At 37.0% G+C, this 17,947-nt stretch overlaps 1 protein-coding gene across 4 annotated transcripts in view; it reads left to right on the top strand.

Moving 5' to 3' along the window:
- USP6NL (USP6 N-terminal like) overlaps positions 1-17,947 on the top strand; it is a 190,691-nt gene that overhangs the window by 91,668 nt on the left and 81,076 nt on the right. For 2 of the 4 annotated variants that reach the window (XM_058669479.1, XM_004588517.2), the window contains exons 3-4: positions 13,519-13,586; positions 15,544-15,626. In XM_058669479.1, the coding sequence (XP_058525462.1) occupies positions 13,519-13,586; positions 15,544-15,626 (151 nt within the window). Of the gene's footprint in view, positions 1-8,057; positions 8,209-13,518; positions 13,587-15,543; positions 15,627-17,947 lie in introns of those variants that run through there. The other 2 variants (XM_058669478.1, XM_004588518.2) reach the window with 2 other exon arrangements.

Below are 17,947 nucleotides of genomic sequence, written 5' to 3' on the forward strand. Positions count from 1 at the left end.
TCTGTAGGTGGGTTTAAATGCATTCAATGACTCATGTTTTTCGTGGCTCTAAGTATCTGTTGTCATTCAACCGTGCCTCCAAATGTGGGAATTACACAATACAAGTATGCAACAGTTAGTCATTATATTTGTCATCAATAGTAATGGTATTTAAATATTGTTACAGCACTTCATATCTTTTTTCTCTGTGAATTATCTTATAGGAGTTACAAGTGTGAGTTGGGGTGGTTGTGGGCTGCCAGTTGTGATCCTGTTGGCTCTTGAGATGTAAGAAACAAGAGACTGACCAATGGAGTTGGCAAGATCTCTGCTCTTTAGAGGTGAAGTGAAAAGGGCTCATCACACCAGTTAACTTGGGTAGATTTACTTGCTGGATCACTAACACAGCTGGCCAATCCTAGACCTTCCCCGCGGACAGATTCCTCCCTGCCTGGAGAGCATGGGTCAGAGCAGGCACACAGGTCCAGGGACTCAGAGACAAAGCAGGAAGTGAGGGGCTTCCTTCTGTCCTCATGGAGAAGGGGAGAGGAAGAGAAGAGGGAGTCCAGAAATGTAGCCCTCGCCGAAGTCCTTTCTCATGGACTTGTAGTATAATGGAATCATACTCAGCCTAGTGAAGAGAGACTTTGAGAGAGACTGTGAGTGTGTTGCACTAGGAATGTAATAGGCAAGTCTCTGGTGTGCTTCATCTTCCAAGAGCTCTTTGCATTGCTTAATGTAGTTATGAAGGGCTTGTAAGTAGTTAGAAGTATTAATTTAGAGAAAAGAGTAAGTTCTTGTATCTGAATTGTAAAGTCCTAATCAAATTTTAAGTATGTTAAAACAGAATTTAAAATTGAATAAATATGCAAGAGAAAGTCAGGCATATTTTGCAAAAGTGTACTTTTTTGCAGTGAAGGGAGGTATATCTGGGAAATAGCTTGTAAGTCTAATTGTAAACCCACATTGATACATTAAATATTTGCCTGGTTCGATAATTCATGTGTTAGGCAGTTATTTTGATCCTCAGAAGTACTGAATGAGCAGCTGTCATGTACTAAGCACTGAGACAGATACTAGAAGTGGCCAAGATGGATGAGATGCTATAATTTGTTCTTGACAATTTTTCTTTGAAATAGAAGAAAATAAATGTATCTACTAAAATAGTATAGGTTCTACTTATGATACAGAGTAAGACACAAGAAACAATGTTCAGCTCTGCCCTAATGACAGTGGGTAGAGATGAGGCTGGATATGCACAAGCAGTCAGCAGTTGTATTTTTTACTAAATTCCAGAAAAAAATACCTATAAAAACCAATATGGAAGAAATGTAGTATATATATTACAGTGAAGCTTTTACAGGCAGTTGATCTTAGAAATTTAAAAATATTTTTTCAACTTTCTAAAAATTAGGAAGCAGGAGATAGAATAACTGCTCAAGAGTTGGGTTAAACCTATGAATATTCTATTAGCCATAGAAAATTTAAATATGGTCTCTATATTTTAGATATTATTGATATACCCTCTACTCAGTGATCTTAAACATACAAAACAAGGAAGCAGACCTGCCAATTACCCACCATTGATTCTTTTGCTCATGGAAGGAGGAATAGAACAGAGAATTATGGGAACTTTATAAAAGGGAGGCTAAGGTAGCAGCTGGGAAGTTGATTGGAAGGGAAATCATTTGAGCAGTAACTTTTTTTTTTTGCAAATACACTTATAACAGAAGACTGGCAGATGCAGTTAACTTGCCTGGCTTACAGCCCTGCCAGTGCTGTGGAGTCCTTTGGGTCATCGTGGCACCCCTCGTACTACTTGCCTGCACTGATCTTCTGTGTCACTTTGTTTGAAGAAATGTATCATTTAAATTTAGTGAAAAAAACTATTAAATGAAAACATAATATAATGAAAGAACTGATAATGCTGATGGTAACCAGCTAGCCATATGTTAAATAGGTATAATTCCCAATAATGCCAAAGAGTAAAATACATGTTAAAATTGAAGAGCATTTAAACTTCTATTATTTGTCAACTAATGTATTTAAACACAAATTTGAAGGGCAGAGAGAGAGAACGAAAGAGAAAGACTTAAACAGATGAATTACCTTCCATCTACTGGGTCACTCCTCAGACACCTGCAACAACCAGAGGTGGGTTGGAGTTAAAGTCAGAAACTGAGTCCAGGTCTCCCTGTCAGCAACCCAAACCCAGTTCATTGAGCCATCAGTGCTATTTCCAGCCACCACCATCACTCCTTCCAGGGTCTGCATTTCTGGGAAGCTGGAGTTTGGAGCTGTAGCTGAGGATAGAATTTAGGTTCTCCAGTATAGGGTCTGGAGTGTTAACTGGCATTTTAACCTCTAGGCCAAATGCTCACCCCCAACAATGCAAAATAAAGTGAGGAAAATGAAGAACATATGGAAACTTGTGAGGTTCTTTTGAAGAAAATATCTAGACATTTTTGAGGTTTGTTGCACTGACTCTTTCATGTATTTTTATTTTATTTAAAAATTTTATTTAAAGACTTATGTTTATTTGAAAGATGCACAGAGAGGAGAGACAAAAAGATCTTCTGTCTGCAGTGGGCATAGCTGAGCCAATCAGGAGCCAGGAGCCTCCTCAGGGTCTCCCACAGGGTCTCAAGGTTCCTGGCGGTCCCTCACTGCTTTCCCAGGCCACAAACAGGGAGCTAGATGGAAACTGGAGCAACCAGTACACAAACTGCCGCCCATATGGGATCCCAGTGCATGCAAGGCCAGGATTTAGCCACTAGACTACCGCACTGATCCTTCATGTATCTTTTTTTTTCATTGGTTGTCCCCTTCCTTGATCATGATTATTTATGCTATTTTTATAATTACAGTTAGGATCAGGATCCTTTGTTATTGTTCTCAAGTGAACATGAGAAAGAGGGAATAAAGCCAAATGGTTATTATACTAGTCAGATAAAAAAGGAGATAAATGGATATTTGAGGTTGTGCATTTTTTTTGACAAGGCATTGGTTTAACATGAAATTAATAGGTTTTGCGAGATGGGAGGAGGACGAATCTGGAGCATCGGGAGTATGGGATTGGATTATGAGTGACCTCCTAGTGGAGGAGGGCAGAGGGAAAGGGGAGACACTGGGCCAGTTTTTCCTTACAGCAACACTGCCTTAGCTTAGGCTATTTCAGGATGTTATTTTAGCAAACTGTTTCAGAGAGTAGGTATAAGTATGTAGAGCTCTCTGGTGCCCATATTTCATTTCATCTTGCACAGAACTACCAATCAATATAAGTGGTGTTTCAGATTCTTTTGTTGCTGTTGTGTCTTTCTTTATGTTTTGATTATACTTAGGTGTTGATCTGCTTGGCTCTGTTTATTCTTCTGAGCATTTCCTCTAGGCTTGGATCTATCTACAACTTGGCAAAATAAATGCTGACATCTTTAGCAGTGGTAGCCAAAAGATGTTAACATTTAAAATACTTTTATATTTTCAAACAGATTTATTTATCTTTATTGGAGCAGCAAAGCATATTTATGGAGGGGAGAGACAGAGAGAAAGATCTTCCGTCCACTGGTTCACTTCCCAAATGGTCTCAACGCCAGAGCTAAGCCGTATCCAAAGCCAGGAGCCAGGAGCTTTTTCCAGTTCTCCCATACTGGTGCTTAGTCCCAAGGCCCTGGAACATCCTTTGCTATTTTTGCAGGCCACAAGCAAGGAACTGGGTGGGAAATGGAGCAGCCAGGACATGAACTGGCATCCATTTGGGTTCCCAGTGCTTATAAGGTGAAGATTTAGCCATTGAGCTATTGTATCAGGTCCCAAAATAGCTTTATTCTTGACATGTTAGACCATGGCAGTAACATACTGACCATAAATAACTACAATCATTGGTTGGAGACAGTTGATTTTTGTGGAAGAGTGAGATAGAATTAAGAAGCTTAAGATACAGATATAAGTAATTTAGTTGTTTTAGGAAAATAAAAGATCATTTACTATTTTGAATCTATTGAATAAGAAAGGAAAGCCTCAAGAACTGAAGCACAGAGCGTCTTCAAGGATGGCTATTTCTTCTTCTTCTTCTTCTTCTTCTTCTTAGTTAAAGGTCTCTCTGGTGCTGATTTTTGTGCTTCACATGATACATACTGTTTTTCACTCTGATATTTTTTCTTCAATTATTGAAAGTATTTGGAAAGTAGAGTTGAGAGAGAGAATATCTTCTGTCTGTCTGTCTAGAGAGTAAAATCTCTATCCACTGATTGATTTCCCAAAAGGCTGCAGAGGCCAAGGCTGGGTCAGTCCTACGCCAAAAGCCTGCAGTTCCATCCTGGTCTCCCACATAGGGGACAGGATCTCAAATACTTGGGCTATTTTTCTTTTGCTTTCCCAGAAGTAGTAGAAACTTTGTCCAGAAGTGGAACATCTGGGACTTGAACCTGTGTTCATATAGGATGCCTGTTGAGAAGTAATGGCTTAACACACTGTGCCACGATGTGGCTCCTAGTGGTAGTTTCTGAGTCCTTATTTTCTCAGCTTTTGGTAAGCATTGCCTCTTACATTCTTTGCCGTATGATGCTTCATCTTTAACTCCTATGACAAATTGATTCATTTGCTTGGTATCTCAAGAGGGCTTTTTGAATGTATTAGGTTAATACTTTAGGATACTTCATAGTTGTGAAAGAGCTTCAGGTAGTACCTTTGGTGTTCTGGAGTTCTTGGTATTCTTGGTTGCTGGAGCTCATCATATTGCTGAGCTTGGAAATTGTCCACCGTAGTGGGAGTATTTGCAATACGGAATTGCAGATGGCACAAACGAGGGTTAATTGTTTCTATTTCTTCTCTGCAGGACAAGTTGCTAGACCTTTATCTACATACCACTGGGTAGATCTATAGGTGTTGACACAGTCTCCAGGATATGTTGCTAAGGAAGAAATAATAATAAATTAGCATCCTTTGTACAAAGATTTGGTTTTAAATGGAAAAAAAGAGTAAATGACTAAATGTGTGTGTACATGGATATATGCAGAGTTTTCTGTTGTGCAGAAAACATTATTAGTTGCTTTTAGGCAGGGGAACCTACGTTTGGAGTAGGATACGTGAACTGTTGTACAGATGATCAAATGCCAGGTTTGGACACGGTATAGTTTTTTGTGAATATTAATTGCCAGTCAATTTTTTACATAAGTAGAATAATTTTAATATCATTTACTTCATCCTTGAAGATTATGAAGTGATGAATAGAGAAGGAAATAGAATTCTAATTTTGAAATCATTGAGGTAAAAATAAATTCACTTTTTAAATTTACTTTCAAGATCACAGCCATGTTTCTTGTACTTTACTTCATATTTGGACAATGACTTTTATCACTCTGTTCTTTCTTTGCCCTGAGATTTCGAGTACTTTTTTTCGCTTTTCATTGTGTTTATCCACTTACATTCCTAATAATATTCACAGTCCGTATGTGGCTGCAATTCCTTTTTTTCTTGAGTACATTTGTGTTCTCAGTTCTAATGTGGAATGGCTGTTTTCTGGGCAGCAACCCATTTGGCATCTGGAGGTGTGTAAATAGAGCCTCTTCTCATTTCATGGATTTTGTTTGCTTCTCTTTCTTACCTAGTTATAAAGGTAAAGAAGAGTTTATTAAGACTATTATGAAAGCTGTCAAGACTATCACAGTAGAGAGAGGTTGGGTTCAACTCTGAGTCCAGCAGGGCCAAATGAGAATTCATAATAATAAATGAATGGAGGCAGGCAGGTGGAAGATCAGCAGGTAAAATTACTAAGAGGAGACTGTAAGTGTGAGAGGGTTCTTCCTGAAGGATGGGGAATGAAGAGTCTGATCAGATATCAAGGATGGTAGCATCAAGGGTAGGGCCATTCTCAGCAAATTGATTTAGCAGAATTTGTGCCAGGGTCGAATGACCACAGGACGGGGCCCAGATGGTCAGGAAGAGGGCTTGAAAGAGTCTCACTAAAGTTTGGCCAAAAAGAGTCTTTATTAGTTCTTTTTGTTACTTTGTCTTCTATAATATGTATCTTCAAATTCTTTTTTTCAAAGAAACATTGCATAGACTGTAAAATGTGAATTACTATTTCTTCATGTTACAGTAACAAATTACTGCAAATGTGGTAGCTTAAACAACACATTTGTTTTCTAATAGATCTGGCTGTAGGGCCAGAGTCCTAAAATGTTTCTGTAAGTTAAAGTCAAGGCGTTAGCAGGGCTATTTCCTTCTGGAACTTCTGAGGAAGAATCTTTCCTTGAATTTTCTAGATTCTAGAAGCTGCCTACTTTCCTTGGCTTCACTTCACTTAGTCTACCTTCCTTGTATCATTTCAAATTCTTGGCTTCATTGGCACACATTCTACTTCCTCCTTTGGTCTTGCATCCAGTTCATGCCTTCTTGATCCCATTGAACCCAGCTACATAATCCAGAACTTTCTAGTTCAAGATCCTTAATAAATGACATCTGCAAAGCCCTTCTGCTGTGTGTAGAAACATTCACAGGTGCCAAGGATTAAGCTGTGGCTATTTTTTTTTAATGGGAGGTAGGGGAAGTATTATTTTTTCAACTTACTACATTTTTGGATATCTAAAAATATTTTTATTTTCTTCCTACGGAAATTCCCAATTCATGATACATTTTTCCTGTAACCTCAAAAATAATGCTTCACTATCTTCTAGCTGTTAGCTAATAGGTTCAGTGTCAGTCTGATCCTCATTTCTCAGGGTGTGCTTTGAACTTTTACCCTTCTTTGAATGTTTTTTTTCTTTAGGTGATTTTGATGACTAGTTAAGCTGAACTTGAACTTAAATTTGTTACTGTCCAGATATGTAATTAATGTTGATAGGCGTGCTTTTAGCAGGGCTGTTGCAAAAGTGGAGTGGTTTCCAAAGTGTAGCTCATGTAAAAGAAAGCTGGGAACAATGAATAAGAATAGCAGATTTCACAGTGACGTCCTATTGTATTTACACACATTGTCTCGTGAAATACTTGCTTAATAGTTTAAAAAGCTCAGAACTGGAGCTTGTGTTGTGACACAAATACTAGCAGCCCATATCTGAGTCTTAATCGACCGTTCTGCTTCCTTCTCCATAGTGGTGTGCTTGGGAAGGCAACAGAACATGACTGAAAGGGCTCTGGCTTCTGCCCACCCGTGTGGGAGACCTGCGAAGATCTAGGCTCCTGGTTTTGGCTTGGCCCAATCCTGGACCAGGAATAAACCAGCAAATGGAAGATCTCTTTCTCCACTTCTCCTTTCCTTCTCCCTGTTATTTTGCTTTTCAAATAAAAAATCCTTAAAAAATTCAGACTCACTACATTAGCAAAAATTAGTTTACTCACATCATTGTCATTAAAGGAGTAGCTGTTTCGATACAGCAAGTTAAGGTGCTGGTTGGGACACTGCATAGCAGAGTACATAGGACTGAGTTTAAGCTCTGCTTCTGATTCAGCATCCTGCTGCTGTCGCTAGGAGGTAGTAGTTGATGGCTCATGTCCTTGAGTCTATGTCACCTGAGTGAGGGATACAGATGAAGTTCTTGGCTGCTAGCTTTGGCCTTCCCCAGCCTTCTGACTTGCTTGAGCTCTCTGTCCCTTTCTTTGTCTCCTCCTCCCCATCACTCTTCCTTTGAAATAAAATTAATGAACAAATAAACATTAAAAAATTATTAAAATTACAAATTACATTTGGCTAAATATATTTCCAAGCAAACAGAATTCTTATGTAGCTTTAGTTTATTGTTTTAAAATTAAATTTTTCCTGTTGCTACATGACAGCTTTAGTTAAAACCATTAAGAATGTGGCTAAGTTTGAAGTACAAGGGGAAGACATTTTGTGAAGCTGCTTGTTTAAAACCCCTGTTTGTTAATATAGGAATGTTGGGTGTAGGCTGTTGTCGTTCATACTTGGGATCTAGCCTGAAAGACGTGTTTGACCCTCAATAAATATCTTCTTTGTTTGAATATCTGTAGTTGGTGGAACCACAGTGAAATCTTTCTTCTTCTTCTTTGTTTGAGAAAGAGTGTGTCTCAAACTTTTCTTTCACAAAGAGTTTCAAGTTGAACTGCCCTCCACATTTCCTTGTTTCCATTAATTGCAGAATGTGTGAGGTAGCACCCAAAACTCTTGGTGTGTTCCCAAATGATTAAGTACTGATGAAGTCTTGGAGTAGTTAAGTTGCTCTATGAGGACTGAAGCTGCTCAGCACCGAGGCCAGGCTGGTTATCTCACAAAGGGTAAAGTACTTTTCCCACCTATAATTGTTGATACATTTAACACTTACCTGCTAAAATGCACCATAGGAGAAAAATGATTTGTAAATTTTGTTTTCTTGGATTTAATTTAATATCTGATAACTGAATTGCTCATGACAGTTTAAGGTCAATTTAGTGACATTCAGCTACAGTGCTTGTTTTTAAAAAAATTTTAATTAACTGGGACAATTTGATTCTTAAAAGTTCTTGGAGTTTAAAGGGAATTTGAGCACTTAAAACCCTACAGTTGTGACTTTTAAAAATGCTTGTTAAAATCTGTAGTCATTGTTTTTTTCTGTAAATCTGTGCCCAGAGACATTTTCCTGTGTTCTTGAATATTTCCTGTGTTCTTGAGTGTTCCGATATGTCTTGCTGCTTATGTCCTATACTTGAAAACCTTGTTTTAGAGATACAGTCAGTAAACATGCATCATTAAATTTGACTTGGATAATTTTTTGAAACTAAGATCCTGGCAAAGAAAACAGACTGATATTTACAGTATTTAATTCATGTATTTTTTCACGTTTTTATTTTTAGTAAGAACTTTTTCTTCAGCTGCCTTGATTGTTACAGCCATGTTGAGTCTTACTTTACTTACCATAGTGTTTTAGCAACAAGTGGCATTGTATTTCAGATCAAGTTTTTCTAAATAAACGTATTAATTACAGATTTATTGTGAAGACGTAACTTTGTTATATGAATTTATGGGATAAAGCTCTGATTAAATATTTATTTGGCAGTGACTTGTAAGTGCCAGCTGACATAGCTGCCATTGTTTAGTAGGTGCCTGGAACTTTGTGCACACTTGCACACAGACACAAGACAGCTGTTTGTGTTGTTTGTGGTCAGTGGGTTTAGAGTAAATTTTATGTTTCTTCAGTGAAATTTCTAAATAACAATCAAATCAAAGCCAAAGGAAGTATTTTAGTATAATTCTTACCAGTCTTCTCAACTACTGATTCCATAATGTGAACCATAATTTAAATTTAGCAGCCTTGCATAATGATAACTACGTCTTACTCAGTAAATGATTGCTTTTTCATGTAGATTTCTTTGAACTCAGTTTTTGGAATCATTAGCATTCCCATTTAGTATCTCTTCAATGATATTTGTGTGTTTAAAAATGTTTTTGAAAGATTTGTTTGTTTGTTTGAAAAACGGAATTAGGGAAGGAGAGACAGAGATCTTCAAAACTCTGATTCACTTTCCAGATGACCTTGATGGTGAGGGCTGCCCAGGCTGAAGCCACAAGCCAAGAGCTTTTTCCAGGTCCCACATGTGGGTAACAGGTATATAAGCACTTGGACTATTTTTTCAGTGCTTTTCTTGAACCATTAACATGGAGCTGGATTGTTAGTAGAACAGCTGGGGCAAGAACTGGCTTCTGTAAGGGATGGTAGGATTAGAGTAGATGACTTTACCTGTTATGCTGCAACGTTTGCCCCTATTCAAGGATATTTGATTATGTATTTTAAAATTACTTTTTCTTTGAGACGCACAAGGGGGCAGAGAGAGAAAGGATGAGAGTGCTGATATATGTCCACTAGCCCTCCTATCTGTTGATTCATTTTCCAAATGTCCCTGATGATTGCCAGCTGGCAGTGCAACCCAAGTCTCATGTGAGTGGCAGGGACCCAAATACTTGAGCCATCACTGCTGCTATCAGTGATCAGCATTTGGTAGAATGTTGGAGTCAGTAACTGGAGTTTGGACTCCAACTCAGACAAAGTGGGATGTGGGCATCTTAACTGCGAGTTAATTGTCTGCTTCAGATTTTGCTATATTATATAAAATTAGTTGGACTTTAATGCCACTTTCTGTTGATTAACATTATGGAAATTTCTCTCAGTGTAGAAATATATAAGAATAAAAAATTTAAAGAGAATTTAGATTTTTAGAATCTTCTGGTTTAATTTAGCATCAGCTGTTGTAATTATGTTAAAATGCATCATCTTTCTTCTGGAAACTCAGTATATAATTTTATACACTTCCAGCTAAGACTTCTGTTATATAGTTAAGTTTTCATTTCTAAGAATCACTAAAGTGACAGTGTATAAAGCTTTATATCTTAAACTTTGTCACAATGAAGTTTTGGGGGGATAATGTGCAAATTCATTACCAACTCTATATCATTGAAAGTTTTGCCTTTATACTTATAAACTTTATGTTGTTCTGTTAGAAACACAATTGAGATCCCTGACTGTTATGAAGAAAAAAAGGCTGGTGTAGAATACATTTCAGGAAAGCATTCAGCTGATGCATTTGGCCTCATTATCAAAGAAATTCAGGTTAAGCCTCTCCGACAATAGAAATGGAGTTTAATAAGTGGTCACACTCCCAGATTTGAGTTAAATTTCTATTATTATATTTTCCTTATCTTTCAGTAAAAGTATGAGTTAATGTTTTATAGTTAGACAACAGAAGAGTGGAAGAAGGAAATGACAGAGTCTTATAAATCTAAAGCAGGGAAATGAATATGTGTGTAATTGGGTTGATAAAGCAGGGAAATGAATATGTGTGTAATTGGGTTGCATTACTTTATTATGGATTTCTTAACAGTCTATATTTTTATTTAATGAACTGTTCTATGTTGTATTCATACCTCTCTCAAAGGATAGCATATTGACATTTTGTAGTGTAGTTGAGAAAAGTAGTAACACATTTTTTTTCCTGAATAAACTTATAAAACTTTGTCAATTCTCATATTACTATTTTTTCTTACTGTTACATAAAGCTCTGTGCTTGTTTGATGATCGCATTGGTGTAAATCACTAGAGGTGGAATTGTTGGGTAAAAGATTTGTCTGATTTTAAGGTTTTTGCTACAAATTATTAAATTACTTTCTGGAAAGATTTTGTACACTTATACCTTTATCCAGATTTCCCCACACTGTTGTCATTTGACATTGAGTAATGTCAGTATATTAGCTGGTTTGGGATAGGTTTATAGTGATATTTTAAAGCTTGTACTTCTTTACTTCGTAATGAGTTTTTTTTTTCTTTCATGTTTTGGTTTTAATGTAGATATAATTTTGGTGAGCTGTATTTGGCTTAGATATGCAGTAGTATCTAAGACTTGTTTGGCAAATAGATGACTTCTGTACTGATCCATCTTTCCTCTCCGTGGAGGTCCCTATGATCGCCTTGGCTGATTTCCTGTTGTGTTTACTTTCACAGTGCTGGGTGATGTGCTTTTGTTGCCACTTCCTGCTTCCTGAGTTTTAGGTGTTACCTGTTGGTTTCTGTCTTTAGAAAATAAAGATCTGATGCTCTGTTCTGCATCCAGCTCCATGCTTACCTCTTCTCCTTTCAGGCAGTTAGCTCCTTTAGTAAACTGTCTTGTTTTCAGCCATTCTTACCTCTCCTTGAGAAATCTTTGCTGGACCTTTGTGGGAGGGAATATCTAGAATCCATGTTGTAATTTTTGAGGGATTTTTAGTAAAAATGGATTTAAAAATGTTTCATTTGCCATCTCTAAGTGAAAAATTTCATGTTTATAGAATAGTAGTTAAAACTGTGGCCTGCAAGGTCAAGACTGTCTGAATACTAGTTTAGCGTTTTGCTAGTGACTGGACAAACTGCCTAAAGTCTCTAAATTTCAATTTCCGTGTTAGTTTACAATTTATGATAGCTACCATAGAGTGTTGTAAGGATTAGGTGTAACGTGTGGTAAAGGGCTTAGTACAGTATCTGCCATCTAATAGATAGTATCTTAGTATATATAAGCAGTTAAGCTATGCTTTTGTCACTGTTAATAAGCTGTGTGATTTTTTTTTTTTTTTTTTTTTTTTTTACTAATGACCGTTGTCCATTTTTCTTCTGGGATACTATCTTTTTTTCTTAACCAGAGATACCTTTTTGGAATCTGTCATTGGTTTTTAAAATTTTTATCTATGGAATTTGGGGTATGTCAGCATGGCCATGTTACTTCATATTGTGATCTCAACTTTTGTTGTCAAATTTGTGTGTTTAAAATGTATGTATTTACTTTAAAGGCATAGTAAAGAGGAGAGAGGGAGAGGAAGAGAGAGATACGGATCCTCCCTCCATTGACTCACTCCCCAAATAGCTACAATGGCCAGGGCTTAGTGTCACTGAAGCTATGGGTCTGAAGTTCCATTCATGTCTCACATGTTTGTGGCATGGGCTCAAGTACTTAGGACTTCCTCCACTGCTTTCTCAGGCCATTAGGGAGATGTATTCTACATGGAACAGCCAGGACTACTTGAATCGTTGCTCATGTGAGGTGCCAGGTGGTGATTTAAATTGCTGTGCCACAATGCCTGCTCCAACAAACTAGGTATTGATACAGAAGAAGGGTATGTTTATGTATATGCTGTAAAATTGAAGCCATGTGGATCAGTGAGATTATTTTGATAACTGAGAATATCACTAAAGGCAAATGAAAGCTAAAGGAAGGCTTTTTTTTTTTAATTGTGTAAGGTAAATATGTTTTGTAATACTTTCGGTTACAATTGTGATAGTTCATTTCATTGAGGAATTAAGTTTAAAGGCCTTTTTGAATTGTTATTGTCTGCTCAAGTAAGTTTCGTTTGAAAATTTACAGCTTTTAGTTTCTGCCTTAATACCCAATATTATGAAATTTCACATCCAAATTTGACTCTTGAATAGTCACATTTAATATGTCCCTGAATTCATGCTGAGTTAATGAATTTGCTTTCATAAGAAAATCTTATGTTGATATGATGTTATTTTCAAAGTACCAATTGATATTCTATAGTTGAATATTTTGTATATTATGGATATGTTCATATTCCAAAGTTATAGTTATAAAAACTTCATTTATTCCTTTGATTTTGCTGACTTATCATTTTAAATAGTGCTGGCTTTTTTTTTTTTAAGATTTATTCATTTTTTATTACAGCCAGATATACACAGAGGAGGAGAGACAGAGAGGAAGATCTTCCGTCCGATGATTCACTCCCCAAGTGAGCCGCAACGGGCCGGTGCGCGCCGATCCGAAGCCGGGAACCTGGAACCTCTTCCGGGTCTCCCACGCGGGTGCAGGGTCCCAAAGCTTTGGGCCGTCCTCGAATGCTTTCCCAGGCCACAAGCAGGGAGCTGGATGGGAAGTGGAGCTGCCGGGATTAGAACCGGCGCCCATATGGGATCCCGGGGCTTTCAAGGCGAGGACTTTAGCCGCTAGGCCACACCGCCGGGCCCATAGTGCTTGGTTTTAACTTTTGTTTAATTTCATAATTAAGTGTATGATTCTTCGGTTCTTCCATTCTTCTTTCAACTTATGATTCCTCTAAATTTAATGTGTTCACAGATTCAGACCAGGATGTAGCACTCAAACTTGCCCAGGAGCGAGCTGAAATAGTTGCTAAATACGACAGAGTAAGTATTTATATTTATTTTTTGACCAAGTTTATTAGAGAGACCATATAAATAGAAATGATTTTATCTTTTGTAGAGCTTAAATTACAGAAGGAATTTGTTGACTTCATGGAAGCACTGAAGTCATCTTTTTAAAAATTATTATTTAACTTCATTTTCAAATTCCCTTCGTTGTGTGCCTCCAACTCAGCCAGTCTAGTCTGTCACTATTCCTGCAGCACACCAGGCTTGCTTCTGCCTCAGATGAACCTCCTAGAACATTTGTATTCTGCTATCCTCGTGCCTCATGGCCAGTTTCATCTGGACACCACCTTGTCAGATCTTCTCTGACCTCCCTCCCTCCCTATTCAGTACCCCCACTTACATATCCTGACATTCTGTACCCCCCTTTTTTCACCATAACACATTCTATATGTTTGTTTTCATATGTTGTTTGCTCTTCATCCTAAAATGTAAACTCTCTGATGGCGGGAATTTTTTTGGTAGATACACGTCCTAAATACCTAGAACAGTTCTTGACTCATACTAGGAACTGAATAAACACTTCAGTAAGTGAATCTGTAGAATTAAATACCCATTGTCTTCATAATTTATATGTAGTGCTATGAATTTATCATAGATCTTAGATTTTTGTTTCATACGTTTTAAATAATTTCCATTAGCATTTTACCATTACATTACTATGGAATCTTGCATTTGATGTCCGAAGAAGTCACAATTATTATTTTATATGCCTCCTTATTATTCTACCTCCTCAGTTCTGTAATGAATTATAGATATGATTTATAAATATCATGTTTTGCATCATTCGCATGCAATTATATTCTCCGTTCCCTTTTATTATCTGTGAGAATTAAAGGGACGTAAAAATGTAGAAAGCCATCTAAGAGGACTGTGCCCTGCTTCCAGGGAGGTGTAAAGACAGGGCTCAACTTAACAGTTAGGATCCCAGAGTTCGTTTTTGGTTGGTTGTGTGGAACATCAGCCACAGTTTACCATGAATGTAATTAGGTTTTAGTGTGGTTCATGAAAAACCTAGTTAATTTATTTTAACTGCTTAACTAATATAAAAACCAATTATCATTCATTAATGTTTCTGTGCATTTTTCCCTGAAGTTAACTAAGGTGAACATTGTGCTAAAATTTGGGGATTTATAACAGAAAGGAGATTCAGTAATCTTTGCTTACAGAATTCTTAAAGTTTATTCAGAGGCAAAATGTGAGCAGACAGTTAAAAAATTTACTCATATGGAAGTATCCACAAAAAGTGGATGTTTGGGATTCCTACACTGATCACCGTTACTCAGCAGCCTTAGAGTAAGTGGTGTCTGGCGTGACAGGACATCAGTACAGGATTCTGGGTAGACCAGCAGTTAGGAATTGCACATGGCATGGCAGTTAAGATGCCATGTGGGATACATGCACAGAGAGTATGCATATCAGAGACCTTGGTTTGAGTTCTGGTTGTGCCTCTGATCTACAGCTTCCCACATATGTGCAGCTTGGGAGGCAGTGGGTGATATCTCAAGTGCTTCCAGGCTCATGGTGGTATCCTGACCTGGCTGTTGTGAGCACTGGGGAGTGAATTCGAGAATCAAAGTGTATGTTCACTCTGTTTCTCTCTCAAATAATTGAGTAATCAATTAAATCATTTTTAAAAGTTGCTATTGGAAAAATGTATCAAAAGATGAGTTCTAGAGGCCTAAGGAGAAGCATTTAGAGGACCAGTGCCGCCTCAGTATACGTGAGCATGGCTTCCTCTAATTCTGACTAGGAATTAGTGACTACATTTCCAAAAATGTAAGTTTGGAGAGAAGTGTAAGACTGATAATGTCTCATTTCTAACTCTTACTATGATACAAAAAAATAGCACTTGCTTTTTGGTCTTTTTTTTTTTTATTTTTAGCAAGTTATTCAGTTGATATCTTGCAGCAAGCACCCATTTTTGTCATTTCAGGGACGAGAAGGTGCAGAGATTGAACCTTGGGAAGATGCTGATTACCTTGTTTACAAAGTTACGGATAGATTTGGATTTTTACAGTAAGTTTGTAAATCGAAACCTAGATTTATTTATTTTTAGGCTGTGTTGTTTCCATAAGCATCTAGTATATTGATTTTCTTTATTATTATGTTCATTTTCTTTATTTTTAATAGAAATTTTGTGAACAAGACTCCAGGAATGGCCTCTCAGTTTCCTTTTTGGGGGCTGAATGTCTAATATTTTTAACTTTTATGTTTAAATTTGAAGTACCGCTAAGGATACAAGCCATAATATGTTTTTGTATTTTGGTAAGAATATTAAGTATAGTAAATGTGCTATATTGATTATTTAGTGAAGTTAAATACAATAGGACACTATTTTGTATTTTAAAGATTCTTATAAAATATTTCATTTTATATAAGTGCATTTTAAAAGTAGTAAGCAATTATAACTTTAGTGTTATGTAGCCTAAAAGTGAGAAATAAAATAAAATGTCATTGATCTTCCTTGTAGTTATTAATGTATTCATGATATTGCCTCTCCGAATTGATTCCATTTATCCTGAGAACGCTGCACAAAGACTTGGGAACGGTCCAACACAATGTAGAATAAAACGGTTAAAGAGATTTTGATTACATTATCTTGCCAGTGGGGGCAGCTGTTGTGTGCAGCACTGAAAACACTCCTCTGCGTGTTTCCTTCACATATCAGAGTGCCTTGCTTTGAATTTTGGTATTTCCAGCTCCCTATTAGTGCGTAGTAAGAGGCAGCAGGTGATGGCTCAAGTACTTGTGTCGCTTCCACCAAAATAGGAGACCTGGATTGTGTTCATGACTCCTTAGCTTTTGTCTGGCTCAGCCCTGGCTGTAGAAGTAATTAGGGGAGTGGGCTGGTGTAGTAATATCCCTCTACTTGCCTTTTTCTTCCAAACAAAAATGAAAGGGAAATGCACACTGCATGTGATGAGCTTGTCATGGTTCTGGCATTGTTTCATCACGGAATGGGGGCATCTATTCATCTCTAAACTTTGGTGTTCCATACAATTTAGGAATTAATTTTCACTCAGGTATATTTTTTTCTAGTTATATTTATTATAAACAAAAGAAAAGTCAAGAATCTTATCTAATACCACCATATAGTTCATAGCAGAGTCATAAGTAATCATGCTGTATTTTCTCCTGTTTTACTTTTTATTATTGTTTTTATTTCATTAAATTTTTAAAAAAAATTTTGTGAGTAAAACAAGCAAAACAAACAAATGGAAACCCTTCTTTGGGTTAAATACTGTATGTTCTTGTGGTGTCTTTGTTGGTTTTCAGTTAGTTGACCTTTTCATGCTTAATCTGTAAGGCGACAGTCAATAACTGCTTTAAGTATGAGGGTAGTTGACAAGGTTGTGGAAAATGGAATTTAAGGGCCTGGCTCAGTAGCCTAGTGGCTAAAGTCATCTGCTTGAACACGCCGAGATCCCATGTGGGCACCAGTTTGTATCCCAGTGGCCCTGCTTTCTACCCAGCTCCCTGCTTGTGGCCTGGGAAGGCAGTCAAGGACAGTCCAAGGCCTTGGAACCCTGCACCCGGCAGAAGTTCCTGGCTCCTGGCTTCAGATCAGCTCAGCTCCGGACATTGTGGCCACTTGAGGAGTGAATCATCGGATGGAAGATCTTCCTCTGTGTCCCTGCTGTCTGTATATCTGACTTTCCAATAAAAATAAATAAATCTTAAAAAAAGAGAGAAAATGGAATTTAAAAAATAAGTTTAATGTAAAACTGTTGAGATTAATGTATAGTTTTTATAGTGTGCATTTTTAATGCTCTTTTTGAAGATCTCAAAGCATTGAGGCTTTGAAGAAATAAAATGCAAGAATATTTTATATATTTCCAAACGAATGTTACTGCTATTCCTCATAATATTAGAAAATCTGAAATATCATCAAGAGTAATTAGAATCAGAACACTTTGAACTTTTGTAGACTAAGAGAGCATTATTTAATTGCGATGAAAAAAACTGTTCTTAAATTAAACCTCTACCCCCACTTTATTTTTAAAATCAGGCTTAGCCACGAATGTGACAGGAAATGATGGCACATTTGTTGTTGACATGCAGATCTAGGGTATGTTAATAATATTTTGAAGGACAGTTTTAGCACAAAGACTTTTGAAATCTAATGGGTCTCTAACTTGCCTGTGTGTTAGGATTAGCTAGGAGATTAAAAATTCTGTCCTTCCTTTTTGAGTTTTGAATCAGAAAATAGAATTCAGCCTAGTTGTCTGACCGTCTGAAGTATTTGTGATGGGAGTGAATCATTGGATAATGTTTTTACTATAGAACCAAATACTTTGGTTTAGTATAAGGTATGTATGAAAAACTTGTGTATTTCC

Source organism: Ochotona princeps, chromosome 10 (assembly GCF_030435755.1).
Source record: "Ochotona princeps isolate mOchPri1 chromosome 10, mOchPri1.hap1, whole genome shotgun sequence".
Classification (NCBI taxonomy): Eukaryota; Metazoa; Chordata; class Mammalia; order Lagomorpha; family Ochotonidae; genus Ochotona; species Ochotona princeps.